Consider the following 16,992-nt stretch of genomic DNA (forward strand, 5'->3'; position numbering starts at 1 on the left):
CCCCGAGATCCATCGCCAGCCCCGCCACCGAGGAAGCACTGCTCGCGATACCCAGCGCCCCAATCCTCCCCTCATCCTCCTTCGACAGCAGACGCACCTCCCACCCCGTGCGGTGCTTAATGCGCGCCCGAAACTCCTCCGAATTCGGCGCCGTCCGCGTCGCCTCCGTAGCAAGCACGTAAACATTCTGCGCTGGGACGCCGAAATCCTCGCACGTAATCTGGAACCGCACCAACCGGTCCACGACCTGCTCTATAATGTCCTGCGGGATGGGGCCGCGCGCGCTACCAGCGAACTGGGCATCGTAGAGCGAGATGCCAGCCCGGTCCTGGTAAACGGTGGGCATTGTGCGCGCTGTCGGGGGTGAGATGTCGGTGATGGAGAAACGGATTCCATTGCTGGGGGTGATGTTAATTCTGTAAACTCAGTTCAAGTGGAAGGGAATTGCGGTATTACCTGCCCATATCCACGATCCCGTAAAGATGGGCATTGTGTTCTGATGCATAGGCCATGGTGGCTGTATGTTACCGTACGTACCCTCTACTTCGGCAGTTAGTTGTGGGGTTCCCGGTGATCTGGGGGGCGAGGACCATGTACCTGTACCTTGTATCTGGGTGGGCTGTTCCTTGGTGCTGTATAGAGGTGCGTCGAAGCTATGGGGAAATGTCTCAGGATCGTAGTTACTGGGTCTAGGGTTGACTAGTCTGTGGAGGGAATTAGTCAATCGCCCGGAAAATCTCGAGGGGTAGATAAGTGAGCTTCAGCTGCTGCTTATTTTGCGAAGTGGAACTGATTGTTGCCCCTCCACTTAAATATTTAACCACTTTAGGACCGGGGAGGCATACTTCCAGGCTCCGACTAAGCGACTCACCTTAATGGCACGCGACTGTTATTCAACAATTAAGAGTGAAACGTAAAAAGAAAGAAAGGTTTGTTCGTAAACCGCATTGGATTAATATTATGGTATACATAATCCAGATTTCACATCCCATCGTCACATCGTAGCATTCGTTTCCAGCATCGTTACTTTCGGGTCTACATCTCTATAGCACGTACCGGAATCCAGCTCCATAATTCTCTTCGGCGACATTTTCGCCTTTGTTCCACCCCCGTGCTTCCCGCTCGGCCTGCGTGCCATGCCGCTTGTCTAGGCGGCGGTTCTCCCATACGAGAAGGGTTCGGAGAGCGAGCGCGAGAATCATGGTGAAGAACATGAAGGCGGCGCAAATGGACTGTCCGCGGATGTAGCGTGGCCCGTCGCTTTCCGGGAAGACGTTTGTGCCCAGGAAGGGTCCGCATTGGCCGATGAGATTGAGGATGACAATACCCATACCCCGTCGTGAATCCGAGCCTTGGTTATCTGGTGTATGTTCGTTAGCCTCCCGATTATGTAGGTAAGGAAGCAGGTACTGGGAGGGCACTTACTCAGAGCCCATGGGAGAATGTTCGCGATACAAGGGAATACACCGATAGCAGCGAGGAACACCCCTGCGTAACGCGCGCCCACAGATGTGCAGGTGGCGAGGAGAACGTAGCCAATAGCTCCGATCAGAGACAGGACCATAAGCATCAAACCACGCTGTTGCAACCGATCCGCGATCCAGGTGGTGGCAATTGTGACCAGGAACGAAGCAAAGTAGGGCGGCGCCGTAAGCCCTTGGGCGTTGATCGAAGTGAACCCCATATCCTTCAGGATCGTGGGCAGAAACACCGGAAGTGAAGAAAAGCTCACGTTGCAGCTGAAGTACATCAACTAAACCACATTGTCAATCAGCTATCATGCGCCACCAGCACAACTAAAACGTTCTGAACTCAGCATCAACATACCGCGGTTAGCCAGGCCTTCGCATCCGTTAGTGTTTCGGCTAACTCTCTCCAATTGATCTTGTTCGACCGTTCGCGTTCGCCACTCTGCTGAAGGCTTCTTGCCCGCGCAACCTCCTTCTCTTCTTCCGTCAAAAACCGGGCTTTGGACGGGCTGTCGGGGAGAAATCGCCAGGCTAGGATAGCAGCCAGCAATGACGGGCTGCCCTCTACCAGAAATAACAATCTCCAGTTCGCTAACTTGGAATGACCCGAAGTAATTCCATACGCAAGGGCACCGGCGAATGTATTCGCCAGAGGGGCGGCTGACACGAATAGCCCACAGCGGAAGCCGAGCTCATGACGGCGATAGAAGAAAGACAGTAAATAAGGAGTTCCGGGACCAAAGGCAGCCTCTGACATGCCGAGCAGGAACCGCAAAGCCATGAGTCCCTCCCAGTTCTGGACCGCGGCCTGACATGTCGCCACAATGCCCCTTACGGTGGATTAGAGAGGTTCGCGAGGCATCGTGGTTGAGGATGTCTTTGACTTACCAGGACAAGACCGTGATGGCTGCCCATCGATGAGGCGGCATGACCTTCCACATGAAGGCCCCAAACTCGAACACGACATAGGAGATGTAAAAGATCGTTAGGAGCCAGGCATAGCGATTTCCGGAGAGATCCAAATCATCCTCCATCCCGGCGATTTTCGCATTTCTTCGTTCTTGGTCAGTTTGATCTTCTCATCATGGAGGTATACCAACGAACCCAATATTACTTCGATCGAGAAGAGAAAGCAGGTCTGCATACAAGTTGTTAGACACGCGTTGAAAACGCCGGTGAAGAGTGCGGGAACGTGGAGACATACATAAAAATCCCATAAGAGTGGGAACTCTCAAATCGAGTTTCCTTAAGATGCGCGCTTCAACGACAGGATCAATGTTGACCACCGTCGGAGGAATCTGAGGAAGAGCGGTCTGCACAACATCGTGGTGGACCGGCTGCTGCTTCTCCGGGTCGCTCATTATCGGAACCTCTTTGATCTCGTCACCAGAAGGGTCTTTCTTTCCAAAGAAACCCATGATTGATGGGGGAACGCGAGGGCGAGAGAGAGGTTCGCGGTGAAACACCAACAGCAGTTGAGGAAGCGAAAAAGAACTTGAACGAGCGACGGAGGATCTTTTATAGGCGTGTCATGTCGGAGAATTTTGTTTAGCGACCAGGGCCATTATTGAGTCTATTGGAAGATCAGCAAAAGTTAACCGGAAATGGGACAAGTGCCAGCGTCCCACATGGGAGGAGTGACGCCATGCAAGGACGAGAGCTGAATACTTGGACTGAATACTGGTGACGGCCAGACCATTGGGTGGTAGTGGTGGGGGAAGGCCATTGAATTCGGGTACCATGCTTGCCGACTGATATCTAGACTGGAGTGTCGTGAGTCACGATTGGAAACTGGACGATGCATCAAGCACGGGGAGGATGAGTGAACTCCCGGGCACAAGCCAATTGCGGAGAGAGCTTCGACTAGGCTTTCCAGTTCGGCGATCGTGGCGGGCTTATGAGCTTCCCGTTCGGGTTTGGTGCCGGCAATACCGCACCAAAGCTTGCGCAAGGCTTGTTTGGGGGCGGGGGAAGGGTTATTATACCTTATGAGATCCGGGAGTACTCGGTACTTCGACTGTCATTCTCTTTTCACCGTCCACACTAAGTGCATTGACGGTAGTGTGCCTGATCGTTACTCGGTAGACTTGTTATGTTATTCTATTCTATTTTATTTTATCTTCCTTTGACAGCGTCCTATGGATTCATGTCTCTATGGATTTATTCAGAATGGATCGCTAATTCGTTCTACCGACGGAGGAGGCTGGCAATCTGATATGCAAGGTACGTGACATCGGCATCCGACTTCAAACACTTTGCAAGTACGGGGGCAGTTGCATGTACATACCGACATGAAGCAGTTTATGTGTCAGAATGTAGCACTAGTACTACTATGGAACAGGACTTTAGTCATGAAGGGGTTCTCTGTCAAGGTTGTTGAAATAATAATAATAGTAAAAGTAATAAAAGTAATAAAAATAAAGTACAATACAACGGAAAGGGTTCCGACGTGAAACTGAATATCCTATGCAGAGGTTGGAGGCTGGCCTGCCAGTATTATTCTCCAGTTAGGGTTTGGTGAATAGTCTTCAATAGTACAACACGGACAGAGGCAATTCGTGAATGAACGAAGCTTTACATCAAGGTAGAACTTAGTGTGGAAGTGGAACGACTCATATCGACGGAGGAATGACCAAACACTGATACTCCATAGGATTGTTCATCCCCAGAACTTCAGCCGTAGTCACGATCCAAACATCCGTGCGCGGCTCCACCTTTACTCTTAGTTATCCCCACCCTATCTCACTGCAGGCAAGGATGCTAGCATACCGCTCGCAGACTTGGTGGGTAGTATAATGCGGTCATTCAAAGGGGCGTTTATGATACCGGGTCTCGATGGCTGTGCTCGAAAATAGAGGTCCCGTAGCCTTTGTAAACAATTCACTGTAGTGTCGTCAAGCGTACAAACGCGTCCACTGCCTGGCGCTGAAATGGCTCGCCGCAAACTTACCAGAGGGGCGCCATACCACTTCTTATTTTCTAACAGTCCAAGTTGTTCTGGGGAGACTCTCCCATTCAGCAGGCAATGCTTCAAAAACATGGGCTTGTAAACGCCTTCTGTAGAATCGTGGCGGATGAGATGGTCCACATACATACCCTTAGTAGGTACTTCGCGTTTAACCTTTCTGCCTCTGATTTCTTCCGCTGCTCTCCTCATTTGATCTCGTAGTTCAAAATCTATAAAGAATGGGATATCAAAAGGAAGGAATAAAAATCCCGGGTCGTCAGACCGGTACAACGCTATCCCATTGTCGGCCGGGAAGTGGATCAAAAGCATCTCAGACCATAGAAGGATCTGTCTAGCTATTAGATTAACCATGTCATTGCAAAAGTATACAGAAAGAATATTACTGACCGGGCCACTTCTTTGGCTACAACATGGGCGACGTGCGGGCTTGAGGTTCTGCAGACGCAACAGACGTTGCCTGATGATAGACTGCGACTAGGGAGGAGGGTCGCTCAGAATCCAAGTTGTTTAGGGTTGTCTTAGTTGTTATGCATTTTCAGAATCAGAGCATTCTAGTTTGGCCCCTCTCACCAATGGGGCATATAACCGGCATGCTAGTATCAGCGGGTTTAATAGGCCTCGCTGTAATAGGGGTATAGTAGAAAAACAGGCTGTCGTGAGCGGCAGCCGTAGTATGTAGTAAAGTAGAAGACGTGAATAGTTCACATTCAACCACAAACCACTCAAGAATGCTTTCATAGCTCGCTGATAGGATTGAATACAACACGGTGAATAGCTTGAGCAGCTTGGCTTATATATTCACACTGCTTTGAGGCTTTTCTATTCTGCAATCTATCAGATCGTGCATCTACTTGATTCTGCAAGGATGATATTCCTCCTAACCACTTAAACAAATGATATGATTACTCCACTAAGGCGCTGAAGGTGGTGTCATAGGAGCCCACGATTCGCCTGAGAATTTTAGTAAAACTATCGAGAATTTGCCGGGCACTCTCCGATGGTAAGAGAGAAGACTCGTATCTGAATTCCACCAAGATATCGTCGTCTCGCACGGCTATATCGAGGTAGATGGCGAATCTGCAGAAGAAGACCCAATACTCCAAGTCGCGACGGGGAATCACCACCAAATCTTCATCGATCTGCTGTTTTTTGAGACTGGATGTGCCTGCCTTGATGTTGACATAGGACTGTGGCATGGTGGTGCTGCCAATGTAGGGCAATTTTTGAACATGCTCTTGACGGCCCGTGGAGATCAAGTCCTGTTGAACGGATTCCAACAGCACATCCACTGGGACGTCGGCATTGGCCTCGTTCATCTGTAAGCGGAACAGGCGACTTCGCAGGAGGAAACCGGTGATCTGGTCGATGTCCGGGAATGGATAGAGGCGGCCTAGCGTGGCATAGAGGAAGGTGACGTCCTGTTTGCCCGAGAATTTCATCAATGCCAATGACCACGCGGGAAGGATGGCGGTTGCGATGTGGAAAGAGCGCCCTTTCACGAGCGTCTTGGGGAACGCGGTATGCAGCACGGAGTCGTGGATATGAAACTTTTCTGGTTTCCCTGGGTGGATGGTCTCCAGACACGAATCCCCCAGGTAAATCGTCCAGAAGGTCTCGGCGGCGGATTCATCGAGGGTTTCTTTTCGATGGATCGTAAAATCTCCAAACCAGGGCCGTTCCGGTTGTTCATTGGCGAATGTCTCTGGGTCTTTGAGCGCGTTCAACCAGTCTTGTTCCCAGAGTGTTCGAGAAAAGCCGTCGAAAAATGCATGGGAGATCGACAATATGAAGAAAAGAGTTCCTTGGTCTTCGACCAACGCGTACTGTACTATTGGGCTACCGGGGTGAATGGTTCTTTGTCGCGATTGCGCCACGTAGTCTTCCACTTTGGATGATGCACGGTGTATGGTTGGGTGGTGGGCCTTCAATAGAACCTGATAGTAGGTAGCCTTCTCCTTTCCCTCTTCCTCTATTTTGATAAAGGTGGACCGGAGTGCGGGATTCATGGTCGACATGACTTCAATCGCTCGTTGCAGTCGTTGTGGAACATCTGGTCCTCCTTGCACCTCATATGCAAAAGCCAACGATGACCCTGGAATCCCTTTTTCATTCTCTGCCAGATAATGTCCTAGAACAAGGTTCAGTATGGATATTCTCGTCACTTCAGCCAGAGGGAGTAGGCTAACCTTGGCCGAAATCAACTGGTGCTACTTTGCTTATATTTGCGACCGATATCCCCACATCTTCCCAGCAGAATTTCTGCAGTGTGGCTGCTTCATCAATAACAGGTTCCTTGGACGCAAGATATTGCAAGCCACTACTTTCCTGTGCCGGGCTCTGACCCCCGGAGAGGAAATTCGCCAGTCCTCCGATGGTTGGATCTGGTTCAAGAAGAATATTAGCTGAACTATTCGTCGCCTCCTTTGTAGGGAGGTTGGTTGTCACATACAGGCATAGAAGGTTTCAATGTCAAAGTCAATGCCGTGACCGGCAGCTTCGCCCATAATAATAATTGCTTTAACCTGTTTTCATGGTCAGCGTCTGAGACAGTGAGAGAGAGAGAGAGAGAGAGAGAGATGAATATCGCTATTGCCTACCGAGTCACCACCCACTGATCATTATGTAGTTAGTTCTACCATACATCAGACACAAATGTATGGGGACTTTATCTTACATTCAAATAGATTATCGTCGTCTCCAATCTCCTCCACCTCTAGAGAGAGCACGGACGCCCATATTTCTTTCAGGATTTTGTCCATTTCTTCACCTCTTTTTTTTAATATTATTTTTTGATACGCTCTATGATTTGGACTTAAAGCGTTGTTGGTGCGAAGCGGTCAACATGGCAAGCGGCATTGAGTCGTTCTGTACTGGCCATTCTCATTCTCTAGTGAATAACAGAATTCTTGTATTTTTAGATTCTCTAGTATTATACGCTAAAGGCAGGGTAGGAACAGACGATGTCGATCCTTATGGAGAGTGGAGCGGTTCGCTTAGAGATCGTGAGTGGAACGAGTATAATACGGAGGATTTGGTATCCTGCCACAGCCCACGAGAGTCTAGATCGCGGGGTATATACCGCAGATTGGCGATACGATCTTTCATACTCGATTTCAGTACGGAGTGGTTACCAGCAATACTGCATATCATCATTGGCTGAGTTAATTTGGCTCTAAAAATGCTTGCTCCATATGGAATACCATAGGGTGACAAACCCACCAGTGACTGGCGCAGCTGAAGTGTTTTCTTTCCTGTCGCTGAGAGCGCTACATTTTATACAAGGAGTTATACCTCAACTACCGTATTCCTCAGCCAGCTTTGCTCGTTGGTATTTCCCTGTGCGATTGACTGGAAGTGCTGACACAAAAATCACCTAATAATGGTTAGCGAAAGGCGAGAGAGCTGGAGCTATGTGTAACTCAAGGACAGAGAATTCATACCTTCTTAGGGACCTTGAATAGACTCGCATTCAGTCGAACAAATCTCTTAATCTCCAACGCTGTTGGATTGTGGCCTTCACGAACAACAATGGCAACGCCTGTGAGAAGAGAGAATTAGCAAAGAATCCCCATTTGTCAAGGGAGACGTAGTTGCATACCGATTTCCTCTCCGTAGGCGTCATCATGTACTCGGAAACAAGCAACGTGTTTGACAGCCGGATGGGTCATCAACAACTCCTCAATCTCATACGGGCTGATTTTCTCTCCGCCCTTGTTTATCATCTCCTTGATCCGTCCGGTGACCTGGATATATCCATCATCACAAAGCATCCCTAAATCCCCTGTCCGGAAGTATCCGTCAAAGAATGCGGCCTCGTTCACTTCAGGGCCCTCAGCATAGCCAGCAATGACACAGCCACCGCGCACACAGATCTCACCGCTCGCGCTAGGATGGAAAACGAGGCGTGGGGTTTGATCTTCCCCATCGACGAGAAACTTGACGTCGAGATCGTCTGGAATAGGATAGATCCCGGGCCTCGAATGGTGTCTCGCACACGGTTGGTAAATACCGCCTGCGCAGTTTCCGTCATCCCATACCCTTCCAAGAGCGGACACCCCAGCTCTTTCTCAAGCAATTGAATCAAATCGGCGGAGATGCCGGTTCCACCAGACCGGACGAACCGGAGGTCGGTTAGCTGCTTCGGCCGCGGGAAGGAGAGAAGCAGACGATGGAGGGTCGGGACGGCATGATACCAGGTGGCCCCATGCTCTTGAAACTGATGCCAGAACGTACTCGAGAGGGAGGGAGGCATGATCACACAGCCTCCAGAACAGAGGGTTGAAAAGAGAGAGGAACATGTTCCACCTACATGGAACATCGGTGCCACTAGCATCGTGCGATCCCGAGCTGTGAGCTCATGAGCGGCGATAATAATGTCGCAGGACGCAGTGATAATCTGGTGCGTCAGCTCCACGGCCTTGGGTCTCCCCGTTGTCCCACTTGTATAGTGTAGAAGAACAGGATCAGTTGGTTGAATATCCTTTGCAGCGATTACCGCTGCCGCTTCCTCCCCCCTCTGGTTCGTGGTGGTGATGTTGATGCTGCCGGTTTCGCTGTCCCACACCACTTCAGCGACAGGCACACCCTGCAGCTTGGAGCCCTCGATGACATTCTGGTCGGATGTTACGCTCCGGTGGTTTGCCGCCACGATCGTATACATCGGCTTCATGTATCCCAGGATTTCAGAGCTCTCCCGCACCGCAAAGTCCGGGTTCAGAGGGGATGTAGTCGCACCCTGTCGAATGAGAGCGAGGAAAGTGATGACGAACTCGATGCGATTTCGAATGGCTAATGCAACTTTGCTACCGGGTCCGATGCCTAGCTCCGCCAGGCGGATTTGTGCTTTAACTACGACATTATGAAGAGCATGATAGGAAAGGTGAATGGTCTTCTGCGTGTTGGTAGCAGGGATTATCAGAGCCGGATTTTTCGAGGTTTCGGAAAAGAGCAGAAGCTTCGACATTCTTGAGCCTAGATAGAGATGATTCAGGAGATGAGGACAGTGATAAGACAAATATATCCCGCAAGCCCTAGTATAATACGAGTAACTTTCAAAAACAAAGTATCAGCCACCCATACAGTTTCAATTGCAGAAGGTTTGGTTGTCTCCACTCTTCAGTTGCGGTAACAATGTTTCATCTTCAATTCGCGAATTACCAAGTGTACGTGCCAGAATTAAATAGAGTTGGAAAAGTCAATCTACTCCGGAGTAGTAATTTTCTTAGTAGAAGTGGATCAGGGCAGCTTATACACTAAACCAGGGTGAAGAGTCGTCAAATCAAACGTCCTACCTACTCCTATATTATCCCGGCAGGAGACAAACACCATTCACCAGGCCTCCCCTTTTAATATATCCCACTACACAATGGGGTCCATTCAACCACCAGGGCAAAAGATCGCAAAGTTGCCAACCATTGCCTACCGCCACCTACTTGATAATGACCCTGCTGAGGTTGCCCGATTACTCTCCGTCTGTGTGGAGGAGGGCTTCTTTTATCTAGACATGCGAGATCATTCAACCCTTCTGGCCGAGCGAGACAAGATCTACGACTTCATGGCCAACTGGTTTAGTAAATCCGACGAGGTGAAGGAGAAATATGCTAGAGGAAGCCACATCGACGGGTATGTTTCCTATTGCGTTAAGATCCAGCATCATGTAACTCACACATAAATAGTTATAAGCCTGTCGGCGCGTTTGCCGGTCCATATCAAAATACTCGGGATTCGTATGAAAGTCTCAAAGTAGGGACTCATCCAACTTTTTTCAACATTCAATTTTTTTGGGAATCACAGCTAAGATCTAGCTGCAACTAGGTGTCCCACAAAATCCTAGCAGACCCCAGTGCCAACTTCCCCGAGGAAGTGGAGGCTGACAGAGACCTATTTAGCAGCTATTTACAACACTCCAGAGAGGTGAGCTTAAAGCTCATCTCAGCTCTATCAGATGCCATGAATCTTCCATCGGCCGAGCGATTGGAAAACTTCCACCAGTCCGGGGTGGAGTCGAACTCGGTTCTAGTCCTCCTCAAATATCCATACACTGATCCGGCGCAGCAAGGGAACCAGATCGGCCACAATAAGCACACCGACATTGGCAGTATCACTTTTCTCTTCACTGATCAGTGGGGGCTGCAAGTCATGGCCCAAGAGTCAACGGAGTGGGAGTTCATCGAACCGCGTCCGGGCCATGCAGTGATCAATGTGGGTGATTCGCTACGCTTCTTGTCGAAGAAGGTGTTGCGATCCTGCCTGCACCGTGTGATCCCGGTCCCGGGGCAAGAGATCGATCGATACACGATTGCCTACTTCTTGCGCCCCAGCGATCATGCGATATTCAAGGATAGCAACAATGAAACGGTCAGCGCAGCGTATTGGCATGATCGCAAGTATGAGGTGTTTCAGAGCACCCAGGACGAACAAAGTCGAGATACGATTCTGACTGGCGGCCTGGAGCCGGTTGGTACATCGCATGAGCCTCGTTCATAATCGAGGGTTTTAGTATACCGGGAGTCGCAGAATTCGTTGGAGTAAAACCTATAAAAACAATGATTGAAGATCTGTAGTCGTCTAGATCGGACAGGTCTAGATAATTCCATCCAGTCACTCCAATAATATATCCCATTCATTACCTATTTGTCCGGCCGAGTTCGGTAGTCGTTCGGAATACGACCTGTTCCTTGGAGAAGATCTGCATCGTAGGTAGCGGTAAGCAATCAACCTTTTTCACCATGTTGACTGGAGCTGAATTGTGCAACAAGCGAAAGTAGATCTTAATATGGATCCATGGATGGAGGAGAACCTAATGTCCCACTGTAATGATTCGTATCGGACGAGGAAGAGAAGCTGTACTGTATTATTACCCCAGGAAGAAGGAAATGCGGGATTTAGCAACAAATAACAAATTAAGAAATAGTTAAATTTAATGAAACTTAAATAGAAAGAATAGCTGATAATATAGGGTAATATTAAAAATTGATAATGGATCAATTAATCTATACACAGTATGGAAACCTGCTAGTAATAAAAGAGAATAGACTAAAATTACTCCAGGATTATTTACTAACCGAAGCCAGAGTAACGAAACTGATAAGCGAGCGGGCCAGAGAATCGGGCGGGCCACCTTGTATTCCATATAAAATGGCACTTTTAGAAACTGAGTATCTTAATAACCAATACTTGTAGTAATCTGAATTCTAGTATATATACTAATTTAGTCCTGTAGATATATATATTAAATGGGAAAAAATCTAGATTTAATAATATCTTAAGTAATATGAATTACAATGTATTTGGTAATTTATATATAATTATATTTAAAGTCTTAAAAAAAAAATTATTAAAATTTTACTAAAATATATACTCTATTTAAATACCCTATATTTATACTAGTAGAAGATATTATATTATTACTATCTCTGGTTGATGAGATAATTGAATTATAAAAGTACCATTTTATATGGAATATGTGAAGATTATCTACTAATCAGGGTAGAAGACCTGTCGACTAGGTAAGGATACGTAGGCAAAACAACAGTAAATAGTCTATGAACAGAGACTGATTCTTCATTCTTTCCTCCATTACTTCCGTTGCTCCTTTATAGCTGAGAATCTCTAAAGTTCTTTGTATGGAATACTAAATTCTCAGAGGGGGGCCACTATTCGTTATTGAAAAGGTGACTGATATGGACACCGAAGGTGCTGTTCGGCTGCTGAGATGTCCATGCACCTGGGGCAGGGTACACTGTACAGTCACCTCGCATAATCGTTATGATTTCTGTGACAGAATACAAGGTGGCCCGCCCGATTCTCTGGCCCGCTCGCTTATCAGTTACGTTACTATAAGAATAACCGAGCAACAGTATATACTTACTGAGTACTGAGCAAGCACAGAGCGTTTATATACTGCTTAATAATCTTGTCGCCGTGATGTAATCGCCAAGTGAGTCTGTGTTCTGCCGGGTATTGGTTGCTCCGCTTTGTGTATCGCCTGGCCGTTCTCATCGCCTCATATATCAGGTGTCTAATCTGCGCTTGAGGTCGGTATCCCCTCCCCAACCGTCACCGTGACTCTCAAGCTTCTCGGGGAAAGGAACCTCAAATTTCCGCGTCGCGTTCGCAAAGGCATTTGCTCGTTGCGTCCATTCGTTCTCATTGTCTCTTGCCGACCGGTTGAACTCCCCGTCTCGGATGCATTTCCTGTTACCTATTATCTAGGGGTTTGATTTTGTTACGAAAGCACTGACACGTTTCTTCCTGATTGCGACGGCGTCTATTCACAATGGACGACCCAGCGACCCGTGTCCCCGGGCAGTTGGTAGGCCAATCTATACTGATCCAAGTCGCAATGCAATGTTACGGGCCAAATGTCTAACCTGCATTTCGATTCCCACAGTTGCCGCATATGCACCTGGTGTCGCGACACCGATTCCCACTGATGCATATGATGCCCACCGACACCGTCGTCGAATACCTCCTCGGCGCACCTAAGATTGTACGGGAGGCGCAGCCGATGCATTGGACCTTCCTGGATGGACCTCAAGATGGCACTGTCATGCTCACCTGGCAGCCCTTGAATCATTTGGGAACGAACTTCGCCAGCGATGGTTACGTGTGGGCCGACGTCGAGCAGGCGTTCACCTTCGAAGCCCGCGGTTACGTAGGTAGACCCGATCTCTAAGGACTTGCTGTCTGGTGGCCAGGATAATGACTGACATGAGAGCGCATCAGTTGGTCGAGATGTGGCTGCACCGCAGTGGCTACCACCCACCAAACGAGACAATGGCGATCCATTGTCGCAGACGCTACCGGTTGCTACCTTCAAAGAACCCGAACCCAAACATGCCCCCGCCCGACCCGTCATTATGGATCGTTCACTACTCACGAGCACCTCCTACCGAGCATGTTCCGGCCAACAGAATTCATGTGCCCCCTCAAGTCCAAAGCATGCTCGGCCAACGTCGATTCTTGCAAAGCCAAGGCCAGCTTGCCCGCAAAGACTTTATGCTGCACGACCGCAATAACTGGCCGACGATCAACTTCCCCCCACAGGTTGCCCCGCAAGGTTTCGCACAAGTTCCACCAGCATATCCGAGTGCCATGGTCGGCCGTCAACCGTTCTATCCCCAGCCTGGTTCAGGTGTGCCCGCTCCGGCAGGAGCAGCACCGGCCAAGGCGCCCCGTGGACACCGCGCTTCGTCGGCTGCAGTGAATGCCGCCACTGCTGACTTCGCTCTCGAGGACGAGGATGTTTCCACAGGCGACATGATGGATCTTCTTACCCCACGGGAAGTGAGTAAAATGAGATATCAACAACACCATGAATGGATGGAAGAGATCTTTGCTTCACCGTACGCCATCAGCCAGATTACTCCCGTCTCTCTTGGGCTGGGTCGCAAAGGAGAGTTGGAGTCGTTGACGGCGGGCTTTTTCGATGCGCCTTCCGGACCTGCTAGTGGGGAATCTAAAGATGCGGCCGATTCTGCCCAGGCTACCAAGATGGAGCCTGCGAAGGCGGAGGAGTTTGCCGACCGTGTTGCGAAGAAGGTGGCGGACATGACTGCCGAGATTGAGAAGCTGAAGAAGCGACATGCGCGCCGGATGGAGAAGTTCAACCGTACCTCATTGCTGAAAGACGCGGAACTCCGACTCCGGGAAGCGGCGGCAGATCCGAACGCCACAGGGACTGAATTGTGGAGACTGGAAGGCCGCATTGAGGTCCCTGCTGAAGGCGACGAGACTCAAACACCGCCTGTGTCCGAGCCCAAGGCTAAGTACAAGGTGGATGATGTGGTTAAGGAGCTCGAAACCTCGTGGAACAAGCAGATTGTGCCGGAGCCTAAGGTTTCTTGCGTCCAAAAAGGTGGCTTGTTAGAAAAGATTGAACCCGAGCAGAAGCCAGAAGCCCCATTAGATACCGACATCGACATGGAGCACGCCGATAGCCTTCTTCTCAACCAGTTTGGCTCTCCACCTCCCTCCGGCCCCGTTCAAGGAGGTGCACCTTCCGCTCCAGAACTAGCCGCAACGGCAAATATACCAGGTGTCTCAGAGGTCCCTGGTGTCAATGCTGCTGCACCGCTGCAGCCAACAGCTGCCGTGCCCCAGCAGGGTGTGACGATGCCCGGTATGGACGTTGAGATGGATCTGGGCAATGCTCCGCCCGTGAATACAGCCGCAGGTGAAACTGGGGATTGGGTAATGGTCAACGACGAGAAGAAGGACCATGGCGACAAGCCTCCCGTCGGCGATGCCCATCTCCATGGAATCGAAACGCCAGGCAGTGGAATACAGGATCTGACGCCTGGCAACACAGGGGGGGACAATGGTCTGGACGGGGCCAACTTTGACTTTACTAATATGGACAGTGCGGGCGATGCACTGGCGGCCTATACGGAGCAGAACGAAGTCCTCGATCTTCCGGACCTGGAAAACTCGGCGTTCGGGGACGCATTCCACGCGTCCGATAATGAAAACACCCACCATCATGATGCAGATGACATGGCGTAGAGCATAGTGTGGGTCGCGTGTGATTTGGTTATGCAGGGATACTACTGTGGTGTTGTGGTTTACGATATACTCGGCGCTGGCTCTGTTTTGCTTAATATCCAAAAGGATGAGGAAGATGTAACATAAGACTTGGAATGGCATCATCTACGATGGTTCTTTAATTGCTCCCGGCTAAGTTGGCGATGTAGACAAGAGATCTGGCCACTGTGCAGTCAACAATTCACCAATATTGAAGTTGAACTGCCTCAGCTAGGGCACTGATACAAGAAACAATGAGAAACGACAGGAGAAGGGCGGCTATCGTAAGTACTAAGACGATGATCTATAAAACTAGGAACGAGGCTATAGACGACGATTTTGAATCAAGATATCCTGGTTCTGCCATCACAGCATCTCTCCCCTTGAACTAGTTCTGGTACATAACCAGGACTAGGTTAACGCCCTACAATTCAGCGGAGGGTATTGGTATTATTTGTATACACACCGACTGGGTATTAGAGTGGGTTTTTCCGTATTTGCGCTTCTATATAAGGACTTCACGCTAGTCGTTCAGATTCATGCCCTCAGTATGGTCGGTGAGAATATCATCATTCCGCCACCTCTCCAGAGTCTTTGCTGTTATGCCTTAATCATCATTTAGCTCACCCTCCAGAATAACATATCAAAGCCGGCCGAGCAGCTGTTGACGCTGCGAAGAGACTTCATGGCCATTTTCATCATGAGATATCGGACCTAGATAGTAACCGATCTTCCAAAGCATATTTGTTCAATCGGATATCGCAGGGGGTGCAGGGCAGGAATCCAACATGACTGTGAAAGCCTGATGAGCCCTGTTCTTCACTTTCATATCAAACTTCCATGCACTGCTCAGACCTTGGGTGCTCCGCCAATACTTTTCGACTTGACAGATTGGATAAACTCGAATTCCCAAGCAGTGCCGGCAGTTCACACTAGGAGATGATTTAAATGGTTCGTTATCAGAACGTTGGCTAGCGAATGCCATAAAACTTCAATACATGGGCTAGTCCATGCCCCAGTAAACCTGCCAGAGTTGCTATCTCTCACTCTGGGTTGGGGTTGAAGGTCGAATTATGCTTTGGACTTGCCCTAGCTGAATTTTGTTCTCGAAGCCCTTCGTTGAGTGACCATAAACTCTCTGGTTCTTCGACGTGACTTGTTCCTCCAAATCTTCAACTCATACTCTCCTTCGTGCATGAGAATATGGAGAGTTGTTACTGTGGTTCTGACCCTGGCCAGGAAAGGGCCTGCTATGTTTCTTCGGCCGACAACGCTGCTCAGCATCGTATTGCAGCGACGGTGCCTCCCTGGCCATTTTGGTCCATACAGGCGTCAAGAGGCGTTTTTATTACCCTCAACTGAACTATGATAGGCGACCTGGATGTGACTCGATAGTATAAGTGAACTAGTTGGATCTTTTATGCGAAGGGAGGGAGATTATCCCTCCGGAACGTTGAAATGAACCTGCTCCTAATTTGAGAAGGCATGTACTGTTCTACATACATGTTCTTGTGCATCGATCAACGCTCTGCGTGTCTTTTCCAGTGACTGATAAAACCAGGCGATAGTGTTACGTCGAAAGGTAGGCACTCTCACAAAATACCTTGAACAATTGGCATAAGCTGCAGGCTCTTTATTTCCACTGAGCGGAGTAGTAGGCGCGCCTCAAAGACCTGATTCCTCTTGTACCTCAAATGCGTCGATAAGCTGTAGGGTTTGATATGTCGCTGGACTCCAGTTTGGCAAGGAGTCCGTTGTCAGGCAAGTTAGACCGTTCCATCTCATCTTCCGAGTTCAAGAACGGCGTGGAGACTATGTTGGGTTGCTCAGTAATCTTAAGTGAAAGCCGCAACGTAGTGGAGCAAACTGCGGCACATACACCAGTAGACACTGGAGCCATCAATCAATAATTGATACGGTAGTGATAACGAATTTTGGGTACAAGTTGCCATAAGCTTTTGGGGCCCATATGCCTCCCTTCAGCACAAATAATTTATACGAGGTGACTTGAAGCTTTCAGGAAGAAGATAC

At 49.1% G+C, this 16,992-nt stretch overlaps 5 protein-coding genes across 5 annotated transcripts; 2 read left to right on the plus strand and 3 right to left on the minus strand.

The window, feature by feature from the left end:
• ANOM_010794 (putative MFS transporter) lies at nt 1-2,887 on the minus strand (the record flags this gene model as incomplete). The annotated part of the gene is made up of 9 exons (XM_015556050.1): nt 1-398; nt 457-517; nt 604-704; nt 1,057-1,360; nt 1,426-1,753; nt 1,828-2,299; nt 2,358-2,522; nt 2,574-2,607; nt 2,674-2,887. Coding segments are annotated over 9 exons (2,077 nt in total), but the record flags the coding sequence as incomplete, so codon positions are not given.
• A 2,452-nt stretch (nt 2,888-5,339) lies between these two features.
• ANOM_010795 (uncharacterized protein) lies at nt 5,340-7,196 on the minus strand (the record flags this gene model as incomplete). Its single annotated transcript, XM_015556051.1, has 5 exons — nt 5,340-6,565; nt 6,624-6,818; nt 6,887-6,959; nt 7,035-7,048; nt 7,112-7,196. 5 exons carry the CDS (start codon nt 7,194-7,196, stop codon nt 5,340-5,342), a joined length of 1,593 nt encoding a protein of 530 aa, XP_015401580.1.
• A 533-nt stretch (nt 7,197-7,729) lies between these two features.
• ANOM_010796 (uncharacterized protein) lies at nt 7,730-9,400 on the minus strand (the record flags this gene model as incomplete). The annotated part of the gene is made up of 4 exons (XM_015556052.1): nt 7,730-7,810; nt 7,878-7,975; nt 8,036-8,389; nt 8,434-9,400. The coding sequence occupies 4 exons, from the start codon at nt 9,398-9,400 to the stop codon at nt 7,730-7,732; spliced, it is 1,500 nt and encodes a 499-aa protein (XP_015401576.1).
• A 402-nt stretch (nt 9,401-9,802) lies between these two features.
• ANOM_010797 (uncharacterized protein) lies at nt 9,803-10,923 on the plus strand (the record flags this gene model as incomplete). Its single annotated transcript, XM_015556053.1, has 3 exons — nt 9,803-10,059; nt 10,113-10,179; nt 10,252-10,923. The coding sequence occupies 3 exons, from the start codon at nt 9,803-9,805 to the stop codon at nt 10,921-10,923; spliced, it is 996 nt and encodes a 331-aa protein (XP_015401577.1).
• A 1,643-nt stretch (nt 10,924-12,566) lies between these two features.
• Nucleotides 12,567-14,943, plus strand: ANOM_010798 (uncharacterized protein; the record flags this gene model as incomplete). The annotated part of the gene is made up of 3 exons (XM_015556054.1): nt 12,567-12,751; nt 12,830-13,093; nt 13,165-14,943. Coding segments are annotated over 3 exons (2,100 nt in total), but the record flags the coding sequence as incomplete, so codon positions are not given.
• Between the last annotated feature and the right edge of the window lie 2,049 nt (nt 14,944-16,992).

The sequence above is a fragment of the Aspergillus nomiae genome (genome assembly GCF_001204775.2).
Source record: "Aspergillus nomiae NRRL 13137 chromosome Unknown contig00564, whole genome shotgun sequence".
Lineage (NCBI taxonomy): Eukaryota > Fungi > Ascomycota > Eurotiomycetes > Eurotiales > Aspergillaceae > Aspergillus > Aspergillus nomiae.